Source organism: Stenella coeruleoalba (genome assembly GCF_951394435.1).
Source record: "Stenella coeruleoalba genome assembly, chromosome: 14".
NCBI lineage: Eukaryota > Metazoa > Chordata > Mammalia > Artiodactyla > Delphinidae > Stenella > Stenella coeruleoalba.
Window position 1 is genome coordinate 82,324,720 of NC_137160.1, and position 26,172 is coordinate 82,350,891.

At 51.5% G+C, this 26,172-nt stretch overlaps 1 protein-coding gene across 2 annotated transcripts in view; it reads left to right on the plus strand.

Annotated features, from left to right (window-relative positions):
- Positions 1-26,172, plus strand: part of MLXIP (MLX interacting protein) — a 60,689-nt gene that overhangs the window by 28,024 nt on the left and 6,493 nt on the right. Inside the window, exons 2-15 of one of the 2 annotated variants that reach the window (XM_079943176.1) lie at positions 14,638-14,744; positions 15,407-15,492; positions 17,260-17,349; positions 17,776-17,817; positions 18,169-18,340; positions 18,999-19,088; positions 19,663-19,754; positions 20,718-21,372; positions 21,784-21,905; positions 22,007-22,223; positions 24,144-24,268; positions 24,820-24,921; positions 25,016-25,143; positions 25,340-25,463. In XM_079943176.1, the coding sequence (XP_079799302.1) occupies positions 14,638-14,744; positions 15,407-15,492; positions 17,260-17,349; positions 17,776-17,817; positions 18,169-18,340; positions 18,999-19,088; positions 19,663-19,754; positions 20,718-21,372; positions 21,784-21,905; positions 22,007-22,223; positions 24,144-24,268; positions 24,820-24,921; positions 25,016-25,143; positions 25,340-25,463 (2,152 nt within the window). The remainder of the gene's footprint in view (positions 1-14,637; positions 14,745-15,406; positions 15,493-17,259; positions 17,350-17,775; positions 17,818-18,168; positions 18,341-18,998; positions 19,089-19,662; positions 19,755-20,717; positions 21,373-21,783; positions 21,906-22,006; positions 22,224-24,143; positions 24,269-24,819; positions 24,922-25,015; positions 25,144-25,339; positions 25,464-26,172) is intronic. The other variant, XM_079943177.1, reaches the window with a different exon arrangement.

Genomic DNA, 26,172 nt, shown 5'->3' on the forward strand with positions numbered 1-26,172 from the left:
GCTGGGCTCGGGGGGGAGGTACTGGTGAGCAAAACAGACGGAGTTGTTACCCCCCCCATGGAAAATGCAGTCGGTTGTGGAGACACACTGTCAGCAGACACACACACAGGCAGTCGCAGATTGTGGTAGGTACAGGGTGTTGTGAGAGGTCGTAGCCAACTAACTCATTTACCTTGAGAACCATCCAGGAGGGAGACAGGGAAGGTGAATGAGGTTCTTGTTTAACCCAGACACGTGCAGCTTCGGGGCTCTACTGGGATGAATACGCAGGGATTCTCTTCTCTCTAACAAGCAGGGCAACCCCTGAAGGAGTCTCAGTGGGGGAGAGAGATGAACAGATACGGGTTGTCCAGGTCATTCTGGCCTCCTGGGTGGGTGGGTAGGGGGGGAGGCAGGAGGGGAGGAGCCCAAAGAGGAAGCCTGGCGGAGTTTGGCAGGGACCCGTGTACACCCTGCCTCCCGGCTCCCCCTCCCCTAGCTTTTGCCCCACACCACTGAGAACCTCCGGACACCGCAGGCCTGTGGTCGCCTGCCTGTCTGTCATTCTCCGGAGCATATAAGCTCCACGAGGCTAGGGACTTGGTTTTGTTCACTGCTCTGCACCTAGGACAGTCCTAGATAACAGATTTGGGTGGATGAATCAGGGTAGTGTCACGAAGAAAGTGGTATTTGAGCCAGATTAATCTGGCTACAGTATTCATGCTGTGTATAGCCCATGTGCAGCCTGAAAACGTTCTAGTTCTTACCATCAACCCGTTTCTGGTGTTAAGCACTGTTTTACACAGGGCATTATGGTAGGTACTACAGAGAATTAACGATTGGCTTCAGCTTCTGGCCCCAGAAAGGTTAGAATTTGTTAGGTGTACCCAGAGCAACTTCAGTTAATTTACCCGTAATGTCACTGTGATCCTAGTTACGTTGTCAAAGTTATTGTCAAAGGTTTGAAGTTTCAAATTCAATAAAGAACAGATTCCATGGTTTTTTTTTAATAGCCAACGTTGACTTTTAAAAAAGGACCCAGTGCTTTTTAAAGCCTATTTATAGGTCTTGGCTACCCATAGGATGTTACCTTATCCTTTGAAATGCATCAGACAGCTTCAGATTTCTCTGCCTTTTAAGTAGGTTATGTAGCTGGCGGTGCCTCAAAAATGGCTAATAATGGTGATACTAACAAAGTTGTTTCTTGCCAGTCTTCCTAGGAACTCAGAAACATTTGCAAGCGTGATCTATTTCTGTTATATCTCTGGCAGCCAGTTTCTTGACTCCAGGTGTGTACTCTGGCCGGAGACCTCTGTTAATTTACTTCCTCTTTACACCAGGTGTCGGAGATGGGGTGGAGTTCTTCCACTCTTTACATAAAAGTCTTAACCTTGGTGAATACTTGAACCTATTAATTACCTTTTCCTGTACGTGGATGAAAGTGCTAGGGAAAGGCTGTATTCTTTGCAGGTAGTTGGTTATTCCTGGTACTGAATATAATAGAAACCTCTCACTTATATCTGTGGGTTGGCCACTTTGATCCGGGTGAGGGTGGCAGTTACCGTATCAGCTGCGGGTGCTGTGCTGAATACAATAAAGTGTGAATAGTGCTTGTGTTTGGGTGTGTAACTATGTGATTTTGTTTTGTTTTGCTGGCTTCACTTTTTAAACTTTCTTTTGACATTATTCTGCGTATTATGATTAGAAATGCGAAGGACGTTTATGAAGAAAATTACAGAAGACAGCTTCAGGTTTTTAAAAAAAACTATTTTTAAATAGGTTAAGTTGTTCAAATAAGTAGAGAAACATAGGCCAGTCTAGGATGGAGATGACCCAGCTGGAATGGTCAGTGGTGGACACACACTGTGTAGTGTATTTGTTAAGTGCAACTCCAATCAAAATGCCAGAATAGTTTTCTTTTGAGATTTGACAACGTGATTGTAAAGTTGGAACATGGAGGAATAAATAGGCAAAGATTCTAAAATTTGTTTTAAAAAATGATGGGGCCAGGGACTTCCCTGGTGGCCCAGTGGGTAAGACTCCACGCTCCCAGTGCAGGGGGCCTGGGTTCGATCCCTGGTCAGGGAACTAGATCCCACATGCATGCCACAACTAAGAGTTCACATGCCACAGCTAAGAAGTCCACATTGCCACAACTAAGAAGTCCTCATGCCTCAACTAAGAAGTCTGCATGCTGCAACTAAGAGCCGGGGCAGCCAAAATAAATGAATAAAAATTTTTTTTTAAATGCTGGGGACTAACGCTACCTAGGTAATAAAGCGTATCACAGATTTATAGTTATTAAATCACTGTAATACTGAGACAGGATTCGACACGAATCAGTGATATGAGGCCTCAGAACAGACCCTAGTGTATATTATAATTTAATATATGTTAATGGAAGTGTCATAAATTAGTGAGGGAAGATGAGATAATCAGATAGCCTTTCGGAATTTATTTTGGTGAGCTGTATAAAGAACTAAATTGATTTTTTCCCCCAGATGAGTCAGAGTTAAATGTTAAAAGTAAAACCATTTAAAACATAGGCACAAAACACCAAAAGAACTGGGGTGCTCAGAAGTGGTCCCAGGTATTATATATGAGAATGTGGTGTATGATGGCGATGGTTTTTTAGTCTAACAGGGGAAGGATGAATTACTGAGTGAATAAATAGGTGGGAACCATTGACTGAAGCAGGATCCCAGTATCTTCATGAAACCAAAACAACTTTCAGATGGAGCAAAGGATGTAAAAGGTGAAGCTATGAAAGAACTAGAAGAAAACATAGATAAGTGTTTTCACAGTCTTGGGATGGAAAAGCCCTTTTAATTATGACACAAAAGATAGAAACATAAAAGAAAGGACTTTAAAATTTTGATTGCATTAATGAACAATGTCAACTAAAACAATAACAACAAAAACTCACCATACATTAAAAAGCTAAGTAGAGTAAAAAAGCGAAACAAAGCACATCAGAAATAGTCGAGGCAAAGATAAATAGTCAAGACGGACACATTAACTCTGCCATGTGTGTGGCAGACATTTCCACCAAATTAAGAGCCTTCAAACAACAGAAATAGAGCAGAAGACATGCAGACAGTTAACATTAAAAAATCCAATGGCCAATAAACATAAAAAATACTAATAAGTGGGAACTAAAAATTAGTGATCTAAATTTTTGTTTGTAAGATTAGCAGACACTGGGACTTCCCTGGTGGTTCAGTGGTTGAGACTTCGCCTTCCAATGCAAGGGGTGCGGGTTGGATCTCTGGTCAGGGAGCTGAGATCCCACATGCCTCAGGACCAAAAAACCAAAACATAAAACAGAAGCAATGTTGTAACAAATTCAATAAAGACTTTAAAAATGGTCCACATCAAAAAAAAAATCTTTAAGTAACTAATTTGAGTAATTGTTTGGGGAAGTAGGTACTATTCACTGCTATTAGGAGTGTAAAATTAGTATAAACCTTGAAAGATTCTTTGACTATTACAAAATTATAAATGTACAAATACCCTCTGATTCAGCTTTCCAATTTCTAGGAATTTATCTCACAGAAACAGTCGTGCAGTTGCACAAAAATGTAAGTAGCAGTATGGTCATCGAAGCAGTATGTTTATAATAGTGAAAAACAGAAACAATGTATGTCCATTAATATAAACGAATCCTATTTATTGAAAAGTGGTTAAGTAGATTGTGATAAATGTATATAATGGAATATTTTGTAACCAATAAAAGCTGTATACAACTATAATAAGATGTCCATGACCGTAAGTGAATTATAAAGCAAAATAATTCCATATATTTAAATATATGTTTTCATATGTTTTAATCTGAATAAATACACACATATATACATAATCTAATAAATATATATTGTAAGGATTTAGGGCCAACTACAAAGTGGCAGAGAGTAGTCCACAAGACTCTCTTTTTTTTTTTTGGCCATGTGTCGCAGCTCGTGGGATCTTAGTTCCCCGACCTGGGATTGAACCTGGGCCCATGGCATGAAAGCGTGGAGTCCTAACCACTGGACTGCCAGGGAATTTCCCAAGACTTCCCTCACTTCTAACACCAATTGCAAGTTCCCAAAACCATCCTCAGGTTCTGTAATTGCTAGAAGGGCTCACAGAACTCACTGAACACTGTTATGCTTATGCTTAGTTTATCTCAGGGACAAGATTCAGATTAAATCAGCCAAGGGAAGCCATGCGTAGGGCAGAGTCCAAGAGGGGTCCAAATGTGGTGCATCTGGTTGTCCTCTCCCAGTGGACGGCGTTACCTCCCTCCGGCCACGGCCACGATGTGTGATGCTGTCAACCAGGGAAGCTCACCTGAGTCTTTGGTCTTCAGAGTTTCTGTGGGGGCCGGATCACTGTCTGTGTGGCTGGCCTCTAGTCTCCAGACCCTCCGGAGATGGCTGATACCTTTAGTCATGGGTTCCTCTGGAGATTGGAACTGACACCCCCTGCTCCAGAGCCCCCATTGTAATTACATAGTGAGGTTGTCCTGTGGCCAAAGCCCCAGGCAAACGCAGATACTCCTGTTGGGCAGGACATTCCAGCGGCCTAGAGGTTACCCCTCAGGAGATGAGGACAAGGGCTAGACTTCTCTTTGAATAAGGTTATTTCTTCACTACACAATGTTATCACCAAAATTTAAACAATAGTGATCTCTAGGTGGAATTGCAGGTGACTTTGCTTTTGTTCTTTGTACTGTTCTGTGCTGTTTGAATTTTCTTTCAATGTGAGTATATAATTTATTTAAAAATCAGATAAGACTAAAAAGGCTAAAAAGAGATTAAAATGAAAAGTAAATCTCTGGATAGGGTGGGTGGGCAGGCAGGGAAGCAATAAAAGAAATTCTAAAGACCAGTAGATATGACTACACAAAAATATAACCTACTTATTCAAAGACATGCTATAAAAAGAAGTAAAAACCAAAACCTAGGGGAAACATTGGCAGAAATATCACAAAGCATTAATATCATTAATATTATAGTATTACCAATATAAAATAGCAAGAAAAAACCAACTGACACTTCAACGGATGGTGAAAACTGAATAAGATCTGTCGTCTAAGTAACAACGTTCCCAAAGCTGGTTTCCTGGTTTTGAGGTTGTGCTACATCTAGAGAAGGTGCCACCACCGGGGAAGGCTGGGCAAAGGGTCCATGGGACGCTTTGTACTATTTTTTTTTTTACTTCCTGTGAGTGTATAATTATTTCTAAATAAAAAGTTTTTTAGAAGACAGAGGGCACAAACAGCTCATAAAGTAAAAGAGACACATAGCTAATATGCAGATTTTTTAAAGTATTTTATTAACAAGTGATGCAGTTGAAGTGAGACACCACTTTTTCCCGTTGTAGGCCTGGTCCCATCCTCAGTCTAGAGGAGTCGGGAACACCCTGGGTTCTGGATTCAAGTTTACTCTCCTGGCAAATAGACATATGGTTATGGCTTTAACTGATGCCCTGCCCAGCTTCCCTGCTCCTGCCTGAAAGGCCAGTGGTGGCTCGAATCGGACAGGAAACTCCAGGCTTTAACACTCAGGAACATGCCCAAGACTCAACTTCACTGTTCAGCAGCATGCCCCAGATTTGGGCAGCACTTATTCTGCACCAGGCCCAGTCCTTTCACGCCTCCTGTGGTCCCCAGCTCTCCTGTCGGGGAGGGGACATCGGCACCCTTTTTACCAAAGGCGGGGCTCTGACAGCTCCCGTTGTCACCAGCCCAGCGCCACTCTTTCCCACCACCACTCTCTTTCCTCATTTGCTTGGGAATGGTGTAAGCATGGCGGTGTCTGTCCCCAGGTGGGAGGCTGGGACACGGGAGGGAGCACTCCCAGCAGGGACACATGTCACTGTCCTTCACAGTCAGGGCAAAGGGGGTCACCGCTGCGGCTAGCCTGATTTTGCCTCTTTCAACTCCGTCATGGTGCTCTAATTTTTGATGGTCATATAAGTGATTACTCCCTGCTTTTTACGCAAAACAGACAATCACAGTCCTCACAAACATGCTCACACATGTGAGCAGACACACACCTAGACACACTAGCGTACCCACACACGCACTCTCTCACGCACACACCATACATACCACACACACACACCACACTGTACCCACATACCCACACACACACACATGCATGCCCCACACACAAACCACACGCACACACCCCTTGTCAGCAGGACAGACCTGGAATGAGGACCTTGGGAGCCCACATTCCTGCCTTGCTGCCAGCGCCCTCTGATCCTGCTTCTCCAATACGACTTTCTTTGAATGTTAAAAAAGAAAACAAGATGCCAAGTGACCCAGGAGGAGGATGAATTTGGGGTGCAGGAGAGAGGACCCACGCCTGGGCGTGGGAGCAGGGCCTGAAAACCTCACAGGCTTTCTCCGGGTGGAGACTCTGCTTGGGCAGGTGGCCCAGGGCGGAGGGCCCGTGGCTCCAGGGCGGTTCCATTGAACACGGTGCCCTCCTCCTGCCATGCCGCTCGCAGGGCCGCTCCCCACGCCGTGGCTCCTCAATGAACCTTTGTCTGTCTGGAGCCTGTTAGTTTTGGCTCCTAGCAGCCTGTGGAACCAGGCCCAGATCCCAGGGAAAGCCAATAGAGACCGCTCTTTTGAAGAAAAAGAATCGGAGTCCTGGAATAGAGAGACCAGTCTGAGCATTATTCATCCAGTCACTCATTAAAGAAACCACTTATTAGCTATTATCCTCATATTTGGATCTGGTGCACAAAACTGACTTGTATACAAGTTTCATATCTGCTCATGTGATTAATTTCCTTCCCCAGTTAACTAGAAGCCCTATAAAGTCTTGGACTATACCTGGTCTTTTTCCCTTGTTTATTTTGAAAAAATAATACATTCCTGTGTTATATTTAAACACTAAAAAAAATGGTAAACAGTGAAAACTAACTCTCTGACTGAGCCCCCTTAATGCTGCGATTCAGCTCTCCAACGGAAATCACTGCTTCACTGTTACCTGTTTCTTGTGTATCTTTCCTGAGAGTGACTGGTTGTCTTCCTCCCTCCTTCTCCCTCCTTTCCTGTGTGTGTGTGTGTCTGTGTGCATATCTCCCTGCTGCAAATACAAATGGTGGCCATTCTGTATATCTTGCACCTTGCTTTTCTTTCTCACTGAATACATCTTGCAGATCTTGCCTGTACATCAGCACATATAAATGTGTGTTGTTCCCAGCTTTCTGCTCCCACAAACACTACTGCAGTTTAATGTCTTCTATTTATGACTTTGTGCCCACGTGCAAATGCGTCTACAGACTCAACTCCTAACAGTGGAATCGTGAGTCAGAGGGATGTGGCTTTGAAATGTTGATAGACAGTTGCCCGCTTGCCCTCCAACAAAGGTCGCAGTTGTTTTTGCCCATCATCATGTCCCCAGTGCCAATGTAATGATCAGACCTCTCTCCCTTAACCAGAATTCTGAGCCGATTGGGAAATAAAACTGGAGTCAGCTCACACCAGCACTCTTCACAGTGGCCAAAACGTCACACAACCCAAGTGTCCATCAGCAGATGAAAGAATAAATAAAATGTGGTCTCGCCATCCAGTGGAATATGATGCAGCCATAAAAAGGAAGTACTGATACATGCTACAATGTGGATGACCCTTGAAACTATTGTGCTACGTTCAAGAAGCCAGACATAAAAGGCCACATATTTTATCATTCTGTTTATGTGAAACGTCCAGAAGAAAGAAATCCATAGAAACAGAAAGTAGATGAGTAGTTGCCAGAGGCCAGGGGGAATGTAGTGGGGAATGACCGCTAGTAGGTACAGGGCTTCCTTTGGGGGTGATGAAAACAGCACTGAAACGAGGTAGCAGCTATGGCTGCACAGCATTGTGAACGTACTGAATTGTACATTTTTAAATGGTCAAAATAGTAACTTTTATGTTACATGTATTTTACACAACAAAAAAGATTCAGCAGATGCTGGCTAAATTATTCTCCGTATTGTTGATCAAGCTGAGGATGTGGCTTATAAGGGAACCCCAGACTGTCTTTCCAGGCAGCCCGGGACTAAGAGAGGCCTCCCTGACCCCAGGCTCTCTCTGTAGGAGCAGAACAGGAGGGGCCTGGGCCCTCAGTGGGCAGCTTTCCCACAAGAGGAAAGGAGAAGGGCCTGGCCCCCCATGTCAGTGCTGCTTTCCACACTCCGTAGCTCACCCACTCCACCTAGCTGGGAGGGAGTAAGGGGGAGACAGGCCTAGGAATGTTTTTGTTTGTTTGTTTTATTTTATTATTATTTTAAAAATTTATTTATTTTATTTTTGGCTCCATTGGGTCTTCATTGCTGCCTGTGGGCTTTCTCTAGTTGCGGCGAGCAGGGGCTACTCTTCGTTGCGGTGCGTGGGCTTCTCATTGCGGTGGCTTCTCTTGTTGCGGTGCACGGGCTCTAGGCACACGGGCTTCAATAGTTGTGGCACGTGGGCTCAGCAGTTGTAGCTCGTGGGCTCTAGAGCGCAGGCTCAGTAGTTGTGGCACGTGGGCTTAGTTGCTCTGCGGCATGTGGGATCTTCCTGGACCAGGGCTCGAACCCGTGTCCCCTGCATTGGCAGGCGGATTCTTAACCACTGCACCACCAGGGAAGTCCAGTAAGTATCTATTCGAATTATAGTTTTGTCTGAGTGTATGCCCAGGAGTGGGATTGCAGGATCATATGGTAGTTCTACTCTTAGTTTTTTGAGGAACCTCCATACTGTTTTACATAGTGGCTGCACCAATTTACATTCCCACCAACAGTGTAGGAGGGTTCCCTTTTCTCCACACCCTCTCCAGCATTTATTATTTGTAGACTTTTTAATGATGACCATTCTGACTGGTGTGAGGTCGTACCTCATTGTAGTTTTGATTGCATTTCTCTAATAATTAACGACGATGAGCATCTTTTCATGTGCCTGTTGGCCATCTGTATGTCTTCTTTGGAGAAATGTCTGTTTAGGTCTTCTGTCCATTTTTCGATTGGGTTGTTTGTTTTTTTGTTATTGAATTGTAGGAGCTGTTTATATATTTTAGAAATTAAGCCCTTGTCAGTCACATCATTTGCAAATATTTTCTCTCAGTCTGTAGGATGTCATTTTTTTTTTTTTTTCCGGTACGCGGGCCTCTCACTGTTGTGGCCTCTCCCGTTGTGGAGCACAGGCTTCGGACGCCCAGGCTCAGCGGCCATGGCTCACGGGACCAGGTGTTCCGTGGCATGTGGGATCTTCCTGGGGCACGAACCCGTATCTCTTCATTGGCAGGCAGACTCTCAACCACTGCACCACCAGGGAAGCCCTGTAGGATGTCTTTTTGTTTTGTTTATGGTTTTCTTTGTGGTGCAAAAGCTTATAAGTTTGATTAGGTCCCATTTGTTTATTTTTGTTTTTATTTCTATTGCCTTGGGAGACTGGCCTAGGAAAACACTGGTATGATTTATGTCAGAGAATGTTTTGCCTGTGCTCTCTTCTAGCAGTTTTATGATGTCTTGTCTTATATTTAAGTCTTTAAGGCATTGTGAGTTTATTTTTGTGTATGGTGTGAAGGTGTGTTCTAGCTTCATTGATTTACATGCGGCTGTACAACTTTCCCAACAGCACTTGCTGAAGAGACTGTCTTTTCCCCATTGTATATTCTTGCCTCCTTTGTCAAAGATTAATTGTCCATAGGTGTATGGGTTATTTCTGGGCACTCTGTTCTGTTCCATTGATCCATGTGTCTGTTTTTATGCCAATACCACGCTGTTTTGATTACTGTAGCTTTGTAGTATTGTCTGAAGTCAGGGACGGTTATGCTTCCTTTGTTCTTTTTCCTCAGGATTGCTTTGGCAATTCTGGGTCTTTTATGGTTCCATATAAATTTTAGGGTTGTTTGTTCTAGTTCTGTGAAAAATGTCGTGGATATTTTGATAGGTATTGCATTAAATATGTATAGTGCTTTGGGTAGTATAGGCCTTGGAACGTTTTGCCCGTGGGTTTCCAGGAAGCATCAGGAATGGTGAAGAAGTATTGCCTCACAAGCAAATGTGGTTGCATGACCAAATGAAAGGACTCCACCACTGTCTGGGCCCCACACCGGTAGACCCCAGAACCGTTGCCTGCTTTCTTTTGGAGAGATGGTCTGGCCAGGAATTAGGACCTGGGATTAGGACCTGGGACCTAATTAGGACCTGGGACCAACGGAACCCCAAATTCCCACCCCAGTCTCACTCTCCCCCGTTCTTCTTAATTCCAGCTCCTCTCTGTGCAAGGCTTGCATTTTAATTTTCATTCCAAAGCAGTCTCTTGCCAGACCTCTGAAAAATTCAGTTTGCTCGTTCCACCCAATGGCAGTTTTGAGAGAGACTTTTGTTGTGCTGTAGACTTCCTGCCCGTGTCATGAACCTGTCTTCTAGGAAGGGCTGCCGTGGCAGGGTGGGGATGAAGGTTTTTCTTTATGGAAAAGTTTAGTACTCAGTAATTCCATATTTAATTGCACCTCCCACGTGCCAGGCACTGTGCTGGGATGAGTCAGACCCAGACCCTGGCCTTCCCAGAGTAAGACTGGGAGAGTGGGGGGTGAATCAGGGTCATTGTTCTGATCAGGAAGCTGGTGTGTGTGTGGGGGTTCCCAGGCGTTTAAGGAGGTGGGGTTGGGAGGCAAGGCTGGAGGAGATCTTGCCAGTGGTCTTAGAAATTTTGATAAGTTTCTGGTAACACTTTATTTTATTTTAAAGATTTTTTTGATGTGGACCATTTTTCAAGTCTTTATTGAATTTGTTACAATACTGCTTCTGTTTTATGGTTTGGTTTTTTGGCCCCAAGCCATGTGGGATCTTAGCTCCCCAACCAGGGGTTGAACCCTCACCCCCTGCATTGGAAGGCAAAGTCCTAACACTGGGCCACCAGGAAAGTCCCAATGGTAACACTTTAAAGAAGGAATATGGCAGAACCCTGAGTTAGACTAAGAAGTATCCCAATCAGCCGCGTCTGGAAGCCGAGTGAAGCTGGGACGGGGCTGAGGGGAGCAGGAATCCGATCATGGCTGCTTTGTGGGCGTCCTGCTCAAGGGAGCTCCACCAAGGAGCCGCACGGTCCCTTTTAGAACTCTTTGGAGCAGCCTTTCCTGTATGTTCCGTGGGAAACTAGACTTGGGGTACCTCCATAGAAAGGGTCCCAGTCCTTGTCTTCGGATGTCTGTATAGGGAATGTCTCCTCACCCCGTTGAAGATTGACAGTGACATCAGCACATCAAAGGCTCCAGGGAGCCCATCAGTAAGGAAACGTCTCTCCACCTCTGCGGGCACTTTAGGTTTTGGCTTTGGTTGCAGACTTACTTCTTTGCGTTGGTTGAGCGCCGCCTGTTGGCTGTTGAGATATTACAGAAGCCTCAGTTGATGGGTGATAGCAGTTGGAAATAAACATCAAGGAAGAGGGAAACATCCCAGCAGTTGAGGAGGAAGAAGATGAGAAGCCCAAACTATACCCTATCAGATTTGGTTTCTAGCCTCCAGGGTTTGATCTCTCTCTGAATCTTCCCACCCCCTTCGTGGTAAGTAATTGAAGCTGTTGCCGTTGTCTGACTTCTCTGAGAAGATGCTCTATGCTCACATCAGCCACTTTGTCTTAAGTAACAAAGCAGGAGTAAGGGTGGGTTTATATTAAGCCGGGTGGTCAGTCCTTAACAGAATGTTGCAGGGGACTTCCCTGGCGGTCCAGAGGTTAGGACTCCGCGCTTCCACTGCAGGGGGCACGGGTTCGATCCCTGGTCAGGGAACTAAGATCCCACATGCCGTGCGGTGCGGCCAAAAAAAAAAAAAAAAACCACAGTAACGGAACGTTGCAGGACTCCAGAGTTTCTCCCCACAGGAGTCCTCGTTTTCCATCCCATCTCTTCTCCTGCTTCTGTCCTCGGCAGCTGTCTGCAGGTGGCAGATGCCGGGTCAGGATTCTGGTCCTGCTAGACACACAGAGAAAGTGGTGTTTGAATCCTGGCCTTCAACATAAGGAAGCTGTCAATTATAGAGAAGTTTTGTTTTCCCTTAAGGAAATAAAAAAGTAGGGAGGGTTTTCTGTTTTGTTTTGTTTTCTTCTGGAACAGACAGGAACACCCTGCCTGGCTAGACAGCGGGTTGCTGGAAGATCTTTCAGCGGAAGGGAAAGAGGGTTGGTTTGCCCAGAGGCGGGACCAATATACTCTGGTGTATACTCTGCCCTCCAGACTGGCCTAGAAGCATCCCCCCGCCTCCCCCTCCCCCCAGCTCCTGCCATTCTGGGTGTTTTCTACGGCCTTGACCGGACCTGTGTTGCTGTCCTGAGGGCCGTCAAGCCAGGCAGAAGGACCAGCACAGGCCTTTCTGCCTCTCCTTGGTTTAGCTAAAGTTTTCTCATCCTCTGGGCCTCAGCCGAGATGTTACCTTCTCCAGAACGCCTCTTGTGACTGCTCAGACAGGGTTAGTTGTGCCGACTGTGTTCCCACAGCCCTTTGCTCTTGTTCGAGGCACGCAGCACATAGGCAGGACTCATGCCTCAGCAGCTCATGTGCTCCATGAGGGCCGGGACCTCATCCGCCTCACCCATCCTTTTCCTCCCCTCCTAGCGTGTGCATGACACACAGTAGGTCCTCAACGCTTGTTGAGTGAGTAGATGGACCCAGGCCTGCCTTCCGGGCCCTGAGGAAGCGAGTGGCTCTGCAGCTGTGCGGGGGTCAAGGCTGACCTTTGCCCTGGTCTCTGCTCGCTGGTGTCGAGAGGGGTCCCGTGGGTGTCACCTTTTCTTCCTGTGGGGAGGAGGCACCCCACGACAGTGGTGGCAAACACGAAAGAGAGGACTTTTCAAGTCAGGAGGTGTTAAAAGCCAGGCCTTCGGAAAATAACTTAAATCCAGATCACTGAGGTGGTTATTAATAGCTTACCTTTACATTTTACCTTAGGGTTTACCTGTCCTGTGTGTCTAAGAACGTGTGCGTGTGCATGTGTGTGTGTGTGTGTGTGTGTGTGTGTGTGTGTACATTTAATCCTTATTAAAACACTCTGGAGGCAATGGTGTTATTGTAATTTTACCCAGGAAACTGGTGTGTTAGAGAAATTAAGTGACTGTGAAAGTTCACAGCCAGTATGCAGTCGTGCCGCAGAGGCTCAGAAACACTGGGCTGCTGGCTGTTAAACATAGGTGACAGCTGGGGTGGAAGTGCCTTTGGACCGGGGAGAGGTGGGAGGAGGAAGGTGTGTGACGGGCTCGAAACCCCTGACCCTTTGAGCTGAGGTGGCTTCTGTCTGTCTGTCCCTCAGATTCTCAAAGGACTTGCTGTGACGTTTCCTCTGGGGGTGGGTCACAGCCTTCCTCCAAAGCCTGGGCCAGTGCTGGGTTGAGTTGCGGGGCGGGGCGTGAGGTTTGCCAGGTGCACCGCCAGGGGCTTCTGCTTGATAAACCAGGTGTTCGGGTTCAGGGAGTGTTTATCGCTCAGGCAGTGCGTCTTTGAAGACCCCAGATGTTGTGACTGCTTGTCACATGGAATTTCTGGGTGGGTTTGGAGAAGGGGCAGGGCTGTGGCCTGCAGTGATGTAGAACCCACAGAACCCCCTTTGTATGGACCAGTGACCGTGCCTTGCCCATCTCAAGCCATCTGAAGAGGGGAAGCCCTATGCCAGCTGCTCAAAGGTGGCTCCTGGCACAGCCCTTGAAAAACTAAACTATTGAGAAGCCTGTGCCACCAGGCAGCATTCCTTGCCTGCCGTTAGCTTTGTTTGCAAGGGCCGTTTAAGTCATTCAGTGAAGAATTATTACACGAGCCCCTGCCTTGTGCCAAGTTCTGTACTGGGTGCTTCAGATGAGGATGCCGGAAGGGCCCTCCCCTCGAGAAGCTGCAGTCTAGTGGCAGGAGGTGTGGGGACACATTGCTACACGGGGAGTGGATGAGTGCTGTCTTTGAGGTGTGAACAGTGCTCAGGGGTCCTGAAGGGATTGGCGGCAGCCTGGGAGAGGCCGGCGCCGGCTGGGAGGGGATGATGTTTGAGCATCATTTGGAAGGATGAGTGGGTGGCCAGGGGCGGAGGGAGGTCTGTGCAGAGTGAGGAACGCAAGCACAGGGGCCTGGAGGCAGGAGAGGGCCCCACAGGTTCTGAGGCCAGTGGGACGTTTGTGTGCCTGGACTGTAAGTGCCTCAGGGGGACTGGTGGCAAAGGAGGTGGCCGAGACCAGGTTCAAGCGGGCTGGCTTTCGTTCGGTGGTCAGCAGATTTCTTTTTTCCTTCCCCCAACTTTACTGAGATAAAATTGACATATAACGTTGTTTAAGTTTAAGGTGTACAACGTGATGATTTGATACACGTATGAGGCAAAATCAGCAGATTTTTAACTTTTAACTATGGAAAATTTTAAAGATATTAGAAAGTAGACAGAATAGATTAGTGAACCCCGTGTAGCATCACCTCACTCCAGCAGTTACCAACCCATGGCCGATCCTGCTTCCTCCATACCAACACCATTGCCCCCTGTACCCCATCCGGATCACTTTGAAGAAATCCTAAAGTGCCTTGTGTATCCTATCAAGCCTAGCCTGTGGCTTGCATGAGTTAATCCAGAGTTTTGAGGCCTGGAAGGATTGGGAGGCACTTCGTGATTTCATTCCATTTTCAGAGAAACCACTGAGTTTCCCCTCTTCATTGTACCTTTCAGTGGGAAGTTGGTGTCTCCGAAGTGGAAGAATTTCAAGGGCCTGAAGCTCCAGTGGAGAGACAAGATCCGGCTCAACAATGCCATCTGGCGGGCATGGTACATGCAGTGTAAGTGCCGCGTGGCTGGGCCGGAGACCCTCCAGGTTCTGCCACCAGGAGGCCTTTGCACCTCGGGCCCCGGAGCCTGCTCTTGTAACATTGTGTGTCAAACAGAAGTCTCTCTCGGGCCGTGTGCGTCCAAATCCGAGTGAACTGGACCCTTATTGCCATCGGCACTGGGGGCCCAGCCAAGCGTCTGCAGGAGGCAGAAGTGTAGGCCGATTGCTCCCAACCTAGTGTGCTCAGTGTTGTAAAGGCAGAGGAGGAGGGACGGGTGTACAGCCGAGAGGTGACATTTGGAGAGTCGGGGAACAGTTCCTGTTTTCAGCAGGTCTGAGACGATGCCGGCCCAGGCCGCGTCCTGTGTCCAGCTGGCTTGGGTACAGGTGGGTCTGGTGACTTCTACAGGAGATCGGCGTGCTCGGGGTCCCCTAGGCTCAGGCCGGTGTTTCTCTTGATCAGCCAGACTCCCTTTCTCGCCCACACATCACTGCCAGACTCTTTTCCTTGGACCTGGACCCCTTTATTTCCCTGAAATCTCATTTTCCAAGGGAAGGAGAAGGAAAGAACCCTTAAGGGTCCCCCCTGAGGGGCGGGGTGTGAACAGAAGAGGCGGAGCTCCTGCGGGGGTCTCTGCCGCAGTGACGCTGTCTCACCCTCTCCCCGCCCAGATTTGGAGAAGCGCAAGAACCCCGTGTGCCACTTTGTCACTCCGCTGGACGGCTCTGTGGAAGTGGACGAGCACCGGCGGCCAGAGGTACTTGGCATGTGATGGGCCCTCACTCGGGAGGAGGTGACTCACAAGGGTGGGACCGAGGGCTCTGGGTCCCGCAGAGGGAGGACGCAGGACAGGGTGCTGGGGCTGTGCTGTCCTGGCAGCTGTTTTGACCCTGAGAAGCGATGGCGATGCGGAGGGCAGGTGGCCTCTGACACCCCACAGGGGCTCCCGCCTTCTCAGACCGGGCTGACCCAGGGACTGAGGGGGTCCTTCAACCGGGACTTACCCTCTACTTTCTTTTAATGTCAGTATTTCTCTGGAAGTCAACGGGGAGGGAATCTTTTTTTCTTTTTTAAAATTTTTATTTATTTTTGGCTGCGTTGGGTCTTTGTTGCTGTGCGCGGGCTTTCTCTAGTTGCGGCGAGTGGGGGCTACTTTTCGTTGTAGTGCGCGGGCTTCTCACTGCGGTGGCTTCTCTTGTTGTGGAGCACGGGCTCTAGGTGTGCGGGCTTCAGTGGCTGTGGCTCGCGGGCTCAGTAGCTGTGGCTCGTGGGCTCTAGAGCACAGGCTCAGTAGTTGTGGCGCACGGGCTTAGTTGCTCCGCGGCATGTGGGATCTTCCCGGACCAAGGCTCGAACCCATGGACCCTGAGTTGGCAGGCAGATTCTTAACCACTGTGCCACCAGGGATGTCCCACGGGGAGGGATCTTGACTCCTTACAAGGCAGACATCTTTAACTCTTAAAGAATGAACTCGAGATCTTTATATACTGAGAGGGAAAGATGTTGAAGAAATAGTAAGTGAATAAAAGCAAGTTGCACAACAGTATTGGAGTATCTTCAGGTGAATTTTTTAAAGCGTGTGTCTGTGTGATTGTACACATGCATAGGAAATGTCTTGAAGGATATACAGAAATTGTTTCCTCGTGGGATTAGAGTGAGGAGGAGGAAAGACTCTTCTTTCACTTTTTACTCTTCTGCATCTTTTTAGCTTTGTCCAAGCATGTCTCACTGTTACCATGAAAAGGGGAAAACTTGGAAAGTAACCTAATGAAAGACAGTTGGGAGCCATAGGACATGATCTGGTGTTAGTATTAAGGAATAGCACTTTTTTTGGTCTGGTAATAATATTGCATTATTCACGGTGAACATTCTTCACTGTCAGAAACACACAGTGAAGTATTCTTGGGTGAAATTATGTGGGATTTATGATAGGATATCTGGGACTTGCTTTAATATTTTCTAGCCATTAAAAAAAATAAAGGAATCTGAAAGTGAGGTGGGCTCTCGGAGGCCGTCGTGAACGCCTCGTCACCAGAGGTCTTCAAGGCTGCTGTGGAAGGGGCTCCCCGCCCTGCACAGTGGGGAGGCTGAACTGTATCTTAGAGGTCACTTTCCACCTGAACCTTCTGTGACGGGCTGTTTGTTTTCACCCTTTGGAAACGTGGCGGAGGCTAAGGGCATTTGAGAGCTAGCCTGGGTCTCTGGAGGTTCTTCCAGCGCCGGGAACTCTGTGCTTCTCCCCTGCCAGGCACTCTGTCTGACCCCTGCTCCGGCCCAGCCTCCAGGACCTGGGCCCCCGAAGCCCCCTGGGTTATCGTGGGCCATGAAATGAAAGCTCCCCTTCACTCAGAGGCCGGGCGTGGCCCAGCAGAGGCGGGACGCACTCTGTGGACGAAGCCGCAGGCAGGCAGCCTGCTTCTCGGAGCTGGACTGCCCGGACCTGACTTCCAGAGACAGACACCTGCTTCTTGGCAGGGCGGCTCTTCCAGCGCCCCTGCTCACTCTGCCCTGCGTCTCCCCACAGGCCATCACCACGGAAGGGAAGTACTGGAAAAGCCGCATTGAGATCGTGATCCGGGAGTATCACAAGTGGAGAACCTACTTCAAGAAAAGGGTATCTGGCTCGGGCTCCAAAGAGAGCACGTTCAGGAAGCCCCGTAGGGGAGGGAAGAAGTGAGCCCGGATTCAGAACACTGGCCCCCAAGGCTGTGGCCCGGAGCTGGCCACCCCTCTCCTTGGCCCAGCATTCTAGCCCAGCCCAAGTGGTGGCCTGCTTTGGTCATGTGACCCCTTTGCTCTCAGTTTCTCCAGCTAGGAGCCAGGGCTCTTTATTCCACAAACGCTGGCTGGGAATCTCCTCTGTGTCCAGCGTTGGCCTGGGGATGGCAGGGGCAGGATCCCTCTCCCCGCCCGCCTCCCAGAGAGAGAAGGCCTAGATGTTTCTGGAGGTTAGCCCCTTCCAGGAAGGAGAGGCCGAGGGCCTCGTCCCCTGGCTGGGCCCTGAGTGACCACCTTGGTCCTCTCTGTCCTTTCTCCGCAGCTCCAGCAGCATAAGGATGAGGACCTCTCCAGCCTGGCCCAGGTGTGTGAGCTTGGGGGCCATGAGGACCCTCATGGGACCCCTCCCCCTTTGACAAGAAACAGCAGTGACTTGGGTGGCCCAGCACTGCAGCAGCAGGTAGCCCCTGTGCACCCTGGGGCTAGAGGAGGCCCCCCCCCACCTCACGTGAAGGATGTGAAGGAAACAAGCCAGTTCTCTGCTGGGGGCTGGAGGGGGATTCTCCCTGCAGTTCCCCACCCCCTCACCTCATCTCTTATATGGGATCCCTGGCTGCTCTGTGAAACAGTACAGCGTATTTCCCTGATGTGATGTGCTGGGAACCCCTACGTCACTCTTGTCCCTTTGGTTTGTCCTCCCCCCCGTCGGTGGCAGGACGATGACATGCTTTATTGGCACAAGCACGGGGATGGCTGGAAGACCCCAGTCCCCATGGAGGAGGACACGCTGCTGAACACAGACATGCTCATGTCGGAATTCAGCGACACCCTCTTCTCCACGCTTTCCTCGCACCCGCCCGTGGCCTGGCCCAACCCGCGCGAAATAGGTAACCCGCCCCTAGACTCTAGACTGGAAACGTTGCCTTCTCCACCGGGCCCCCAGGGCAGGCTCTGCCTCGGGGCCGTCCCTGAGCTGCTGTCGCTTGTCTAGGGTGAGCAGTGAGGAGAAGGGTTGACCAGCCTCCTTGCTGTGTGGGGGCCCCGTCAGGCCCGTGGTGCCACCGCCAGGGAACAGTGGAGGTTTGGTCTGAACCAGTTTCACATTTCTGATACTGTCCCTCAGCAGAGGACAGGGGCCTGGGGCGCATGACAGGGCCTGTGACTCACTCTCAGGAAAATCATTCGCACTCCTGGGCTGGCCTCTCACCTGGCAGCGTGCAGCTGTCCAGTTAACCCCTCAGGGAAGAGCCCACAGGCTGAAATTAGAACCCGGGGTCTCTGCATAGCTGCTCATGGCTTCTGGGGGGTGTCTGTTCCCAAACACTCAGTTTACCTTTCCTGCGAAAACTCTCTTTCCTGCCCTCTGAGGGCGGACGATGCCCATGAACTGATGAGAAATCCCAGCCAGTGGCCTACGTTTCTCCTCGGAAGAATCTAGAATGCGAGCAGGGCCAGGAAGATGCATTCCAGGCCCTTAATATGTTCCTACAGCACATGGTCTGAGAAGGCAAAATGATTCCTCTGTCTCCTTTCTGATTCTTACAGCACATCTGGGAAATGCAGACATGATTCAACCGGGGCTGATTCCTTTGCAGCCCAACCTGGACTTTATGGACACTTTTGAGCCTTTCCAGGGTGAGGACTTGGGGCAGAGAAAGAGCACGGCTACCTGCATCTTCCTTTACCCAGGACAACGTGGATGTTGCTTCCCTGTCATAGAGGCAACTGTTAGAATGGACCAGGGAGAGGACTTAGAATTTTTCCAGAACTTTTTTTTTTTTTTGCTAGTAGCTGTGAGGCCTGGAAAGTGTTTCTGGGATGTCGTTCTGTCTCCTCCTCCACGTCTCAGAGCCTCTGGTTTGGCTTTGACTGTAAGCAGTTCTCCCACTAGGCAGCAGAGTGCGCTGACGACACAGCCACCTCCTCGCCGTTTCCTGCAGTTAGAACTGGTCCTTGAGCTCCTGCCACTGTAAAAGCGGGTGCCACCCAGGCCTGGGAGTGTTTCAGAGGCCACACTGGTTGCCAGCCTGTGCAGCTCCAAGCAGAGGGCCTCCTTCTGCAGAGTTACCTCGTGGTGGGGGGGCGGGGAGATGCCCTCTAGCCATGGCATTCCTCTGGGTAAGGTGGGGTTCAGTGCCTGATTTGTTTGGGTCTTAATGCAGTGGAGTGATGGGCACAGAGCTCACAAGCCCCTGATGTTGTCTTTCAGACCTCTTCTCTTCCAGCCGCTCCATTTTCAGCTCCATGCTGCCTGCACCCGCCTCAGGGCCTGCACCAGATCACAACAGCCCACCTGCTCAGGTAGAGAGAACTTGGGGGAAGGGGCACCGGACTGGTCCTCAGACCTTTGCAGCCATAAGCAAAGTGCTAGGGGTGACTAGATCCAGCAGTGAACTCACATATAATGTGTAAAGAAGTTATCCTAGCCCTCCTTGGAAGCATCCTTAGGTGTCCGTGAGGTGGGAGACTCTATCAGTAAACGTATGCTCCTGCCTAAGGCCCAGATAACCTTGTGTGCAGCGGGCTCTGTCTTGACCAGTTAAGACTGGGCCAGTGAGACAGCAAAGAAAAACGCAGATCACTAAGAAAAGGAAGTTCCGTGTATTTCTTTTACTTTTTACTCAGCACTCAGCGCAAGTTGGTTACCAGCTGCTGGGACGGCTGAGCTGAGTGAGGCATGGCTCTCTGCCATTAAGAGACTCTCGGGCTGGTGCCCATATCCAGTTAGGCGCCCGTGACCTGACCCTCTCTCCCTCCATCTGGCTCCGTGAAGAGTTTCTCCTATAGAGACTGAGATCTGAACAATTGATTCCTTGTAGCGTTTCCCTTTTAGGAAGAGGTGACCTCTCTAGAAGTTGACATGTGAAACTGTCCTGGGGGAGCCTCGTGAGCAGCTGTGATCCAGGCTGCCCCTGCTCTGTAACAGAAGATGGCAGGGACTTTGGGGGGACCCCGCTGGACTCTAGAAACAAGATATCCCCAGGCCGAGAGCCAAGTGTGTGCAGACAGTCGCTGTGTCTGAGCCGTGTTATCACTGAGTTCCTAATGGAAACAAGACCCCTGCAGATGCCTGGGGAGACCCAGATCCAACCCCCGCAGATTAGCAGTCCCAGGGCTGGGAGATGTCGCCTCTGTCCCTTCTGCCCGGGGCATCGTCCCAGGCGCCGGGTACTGTGTCGGACCTTGTGGTGTGCAGCGCTGGAGAGTGACAGCGAGCAGTGTGACTCTAGCGTTCGTTCCTCACTTCTTCTCTTCCTTCCTTAGGAGAGCATCCTGCCAACCACCGCTCTGCCCACCCCGAGCCTCCCTGACGGCTTCATTGCACCCCCTGCAGCCACGGCCCTGGACCCCACGAGTGGGCAGGGCTGTGAACACACCTCCCAGCCGGGGGACCCCTTTCTCCAGCCTGCAGACTTAGGTCCCTCTGCACCACCACTGAGTGTCCCGCAGCCCTTCTTGCCCGTGTTCACCATGCCTTTGCTGTCGCCCAGCCCAGCCCCTGCACCTGCTTCCCCCGTCTTGCCATTAGGCCCTCCTCCCGCCACTGCCCTGAACCCCCCGACTCCCCCTGCCTTCCTGCAGCCACAGAAGTTTGCCGAAGTCAGCAAGTCGCCCCCTGTCATCACCCACACGGCCTCTGCCACCCTCACCCACGACGCCTCTGCCACCACCTTCAGCCAGAGCCAGGGCCTCATCATCACGACCCACTATCCCACCCCCTCCGTGTCCCCCTGTGGCCTGGCACTGTCTCCGGTCAGCCGGCCACCAACCGTTGGGCCTCCTCAACCCCGTTTAACTTTCGTGCACCCCAAGCCCGTATCGTTGCCTGGGGGAAGGCACAAGCAGCCCCCCAAAATAGTGCCTGCTCCCAAGCCAGAGCCCGTGTCCTTGGTGCTGCAGAAGGCTCGCCTCGGCCCAGGTGAGCCAGCTGGGGGAGCAAGTGGGGGCTCCCCGCCCTCAGCCCCCGCCCCCAGGCTTGCAAACTCGTGACACACACACCGTGATAGGAGACAGAAGGGTTATGGAAGACTACATGTGTAGATCTAGTCTATTTTTTCTATTCTATCTTGTTCTTTTAGTTAGTCTCAACCCAGTTTGAAAAAAACATGGTCCTGGTCATCTCTGTCCCAGGTCTGTAATCTGTCCCCTCCAAGGAGAAGCTGCAAAAAAGTAGCTTTGTCTCCATGCCCTGCAGCAAGGAGGTGACGTCTCAGTGGCAGCAGAGGGGTCGTGTGCTGCTCCTAGGCACCCCCGCCCCGCCCTGTGCAGCCTGGTCAGCCCTGGGGCCCCCAGGTGGGCCGCCACCCTCACCTCCCCCTTGTTCTGGCAGCTACCTTTTCAGGACAGCCCCAAGCGGTGATCATGACCTCAGGCCCTCTGAAGAGAGAAGGGATGTTGGCTTCCACCGTGTCCCAGTCCAACATGGTCATCACGCCTGCTGCCATCGCCAGGGTGAGTGGCCCAGACAGGCCCTTAGCATCCTATAACCTTGGGTGGCCCTCACCCAGCATGACTGTGGTTGGGGGTGACCTCTCTCCCCTGTGTCCCCTCAGGCTCCTGGGGTCACAGAGTTCCACAGCGGCATCCTGGTGACAGACCTTGGCCACGGCACGGGCAGCCAGCCTGCTCCCATCTCCCGGCTCTTCTCTCCCAGCACAGTGCCGGACTCCCTGGTAAAGGGCGAGCAGGTCCCACCACATGGGGGCATCGCCCAGGTCCCTGCCACAGGTGCCAGTGAGTCTGCTGTCTGGTTGGAACGGTTGGGACCGCGTGAGTGGAGTGACGGGCCCGCTCTGGACTGGGGAGGCTGCCGATGGTGCCCGGGATTGACCCTGGGTTTCCAGGCCGGGTGGTGAGAAGCTGCCAGTGGCCCAGGCTAGGGAAACGCTCGGCAAAGGGCAGAATAAACCAGGGAAAGCAGCCGGCGCATTGCAGTGCAGGCAGTTCGTGTGCTCGCAGAGACATCGCTCAGCCTCCTTCAGAAAGGCCCGGCTCTGATGGGGATTTCCCTGGGGGTCCAGTGGTGGAGACTCTGTGCTGCCAACGCAGGGGGTGCAGGTTCATTCCCTGGTCAGGGAACTAAGATCCCATATGCCATGCGAAGTGACCAAAAAAGATTTTTAAAATTTAAAAAGAAAAAAGAAAGGCCTGGCTCTGAGCTGCCAGTTCTGATCCACAAAAGCGATTGAGTGGGGCTTCCCTGGTGGCGCAGTGGTTATGAATCCGCCTGCCAATGCAGGGAACACGGGTTCGAGCCCTGGTCCGGGAGGATCCCACATGCCACAGAGCAGCTGAGCCTGAGCTCCACAACTGCTGAGCCCGCGCTCTAGAGCTGCAAGCCACAACTACTGAAGCCCATGTGCCTAGAGTCTGTGCTCTGCAGCAAGAGAAGCCACCGCAATGAGAAGCCCACGCACCACAACGAAGAGTAGCCCCCGCTCACCACAACTAGAGAAAGCCCACGCACAGCAACAAAGACCCAACACAGCCAAAAATAAATAAATTAATTAAATAAATTAAAAATAAAAAAGGAATTGAGGGGTCCGCGTCGACAGTTTCCAGAAAGCCTGAGCCTGGTGTTGCCGTAGCCACAGGAGCCCCCAGCCTTGTCCGGCACTGGCCGGTCTTCCCCTCCCCCACGGTGTGCCGGCACCAGGCCTCGGGAGCCCCCTTCCTTCCTCCCCAGCTTTGTCTTCCGTCGGTGAGGTGGCCGGGGTAGGACTGATATTGCCCAGTGACGTCTGAAGAGCTGAGAGGTCAGGGTAGATGATCTTCCCGAGGCTGTTCTGCTGCGGGTTGGGGAGAAGCCAGGTACCAGGTCGGAGGGAGACCAAGGTGTCTTCCTGTCTCAGGTAAAACCGTGGCAGCTGCTCCCGGCACCCTGTGCAGAGGCATCTTCCCGAGGTGGAGTGCAGGACACGAGGGGGAAGGCTCTCTACTTACAGGGGTCAGACAGGGACTTGTCCCAGGACAGGCTTTGAAGAATAAGGACCCTCATCTGGGAAGATACAGACACAGACTGGCTATGAGTCAGGCCCTGGAATACTGTATGGGGCTCCGGCTCAGGGAAACGGCGCCGTGTCCACTGAGGCAGGTCCCCGGAGGTTAGAGCCTTGAGAGCAGGGTGGGGAGAAGAGCCGAGCAGAGGGGACTGAGCCTGAGGCATCTGTGCTGTGAAGCGGGACTGACCGGGAGGGTCAGGGAGGGGCTTCCTGCGGGTGTCTCTGGAGCCTGGGCCACAGGTTTCTTCCACCATGTTCTTTGTGGGTAAAATAGCGCTTTGGTTTTTTTTTTTTTTCCTTTGGTTTTTTTAATTAAAAAATGTCAGGGGTAGGTACAATTGAAAAAGGTGTGAGAAAACATATATGTAGAAATTAAAGAACAACAACAAAAAAAGAACAGGTAGCCATGTGCTCGCCACCCAGGGTGAGAACTACAGCCTTGCAGACACTGAGGGGCCTTGCAGAGGGGCCCCTGGTGGCCCAGGAGGCAGGCCTCCTCGCAGCCCCCAGACCTGTGACTGCAGCGTCCAGCTGGCGTCCGTCAGGCCTAACGGAACCCACCCCCTGCCCCCGCCTGTTGGCAGGGGTTCCTCCTGTTTCTGCTCTGGGGCTGCCATGGAGGTTCAGGGTGGGTGTTGTGTGCAGCTGGTGCAGCCTGGTCCCTAAGGGGAGTCTCTGCTCTTCTCAGGTCGAGACTGCCCGAACTCAGGGCAGGCCTCTCCGTGTGCTTCAGAACAGAGCCCCAGTCCTCAGTCTCCCCAGAACAACTGCTCAGGGAAATCTGCAGACCCCAAAAATGTGGCTGCTTTAAAGGTACCTGTTGGGTCTTGATTCCCTTGGAAGGATGGGGAGGCAAGGGCTTTGGGGATGACTGCGGCCCTTACTAGAGACGCACTGGAAAGAACCGTGGGCTTGAGGGGTGTCCCACGCCAGGCTGGGGCGGCATCAGAAAGAGGGAGGTTTGCTGCTTTAACCTTGAGCCTGGTGGCCCCTCCCACCCCCCACCTACCCCCAGCCCCGTGGTGACAGTGGCCCTCAGCCCAGGAGCCAGCGCTGAGCCCTGTGGAGCAGAGGGAGGAGGCGGCAGCTGTCAGAACTGGGTCCAGGTGTGAGGGTGGCTGGGAGGGGCCGAAGCAGCAGCCTCGGGCCCTTGCTGTGCTCTCTCCTGCAGGGATGGTTTTCTAGTCCCGTCCGTCCCCCTTCTGGCTCCCGCTGGAGCCTTTTAGCTTCCTGTCGCCCCTCCTTCCACATAGCTCTCTAGAGGCCTCAGGGTCCCAATCTGCCCCTAATCTGGGCAGCAGGTGGGCGTGGGATGGGGAGGGGAGGGGTCCCTGTGTCACAGTGACGGGTCGATTTCCCCACAGAACCGGCAGATGAAGCACATTTCAGCCGAGCAGAAAAGGCGCTTCAACATCAAGATGGGCTTTGACACCCTCAACAGCTTGATCTCTAATAACACCAAGCTGGTGAGTGGCCGGAGGGCGGGGAGGGCCGACAGGATGGGCGGACATGGCGGGCTCGCCGCGCCCGCTGCCGCCCTGACCCGGCCGCCCCTTGCAGACCAGCCACGCCATCACGCTGCAGAAGACCGTGGAGTACATCACCAAGTTGCAGCAGGAGCGCAGCCAGATGCAGGAGGAGGCCCGGCGGCTGCGAGAGGAAATCGAGGAGCTCAACACCACCATCATGTGAGGCGGGGCCTGGGGGCTCAGGTGGCACCCCGCCCTCACTGGCACGGCACAGCGGGGGCACTCATCGCTGGTGGAGGCCTCTGCTCAGCGCTGCAGCCCTTGCCCTCCTCCTTCTCCCCAGGCTCCCCGCCTGGGCCTGCCCACTTGGCCCCCAGCCACGCTGAGCTTCCTTGGACTCTTCCTGTCGTTTCAGCTCCTGCCAGCAGCTGCTCCCTGCCACGGGCGTCCCCGTCACCCGGCGCCAGTTTGATCACATGCGAGACATGTTTGACGAATATGTGAAAAGCCGGACTCTGCAGAATTGGAAGTTCTGGATTGTATCTTTGGGTTTTCTTTGCTCATCCCCCATCCCCCCACGCAGTGCACTAGAACCGCAGACACTGACCCTTCAGTTGCTTTAGAAAGATGCTCTCTAAACGGTTGTCGTTGAGTTTGTCAAGACAGGTAATGCTAGTTTCTGTCTTGAGAGGGAGGGGCCCGGCTGGGCCCACGGTGTGGAGCAGGCTGTCCTTGGTGCCCGCCCAGGCTTGGGGCTCCCTGGGGACCTGGAGCAGGCCCGCTCTGCGCTCTGAGTCCTTGAGAAGTAAAGACAAGGCTGGAGCCACTGGCAGAAGCAATAAGGCGGGAAGGAGGTGGGATCTGGTCTAACACGTCCTGGCACCAGCTCCGTCCTGGCAGCGGCGGGGAGTGTGGTACCACCCGATACCAGGGCTCACAAAGCGACTAAGTGGCAGAGCCTGGATTTGAAGCCAGTTCCCTCCAGGCTGTTTTCTGCGTTTGTGCCGCAGGGCCTTGACTGCTGTAAGGAGGCACGGATACCTGAGTGCTGGGCTCTGTCTCTGGGGCCAAGGCCTCCCTGCACTTGGCCTTCCAGATGTCAGCAGGGCCCTTATGGGGGAAGGCTCTGCCCTTGTCACTCCCCACCCAGCCACCGCTGTGCCTCTGAGTGGACAGTGTGCACAGGGGTGGGGTCGGTCGCCGTGCCTGGGCCTGGGGTCTGACGGGCTGTGGAGGGGGTCACGTGGG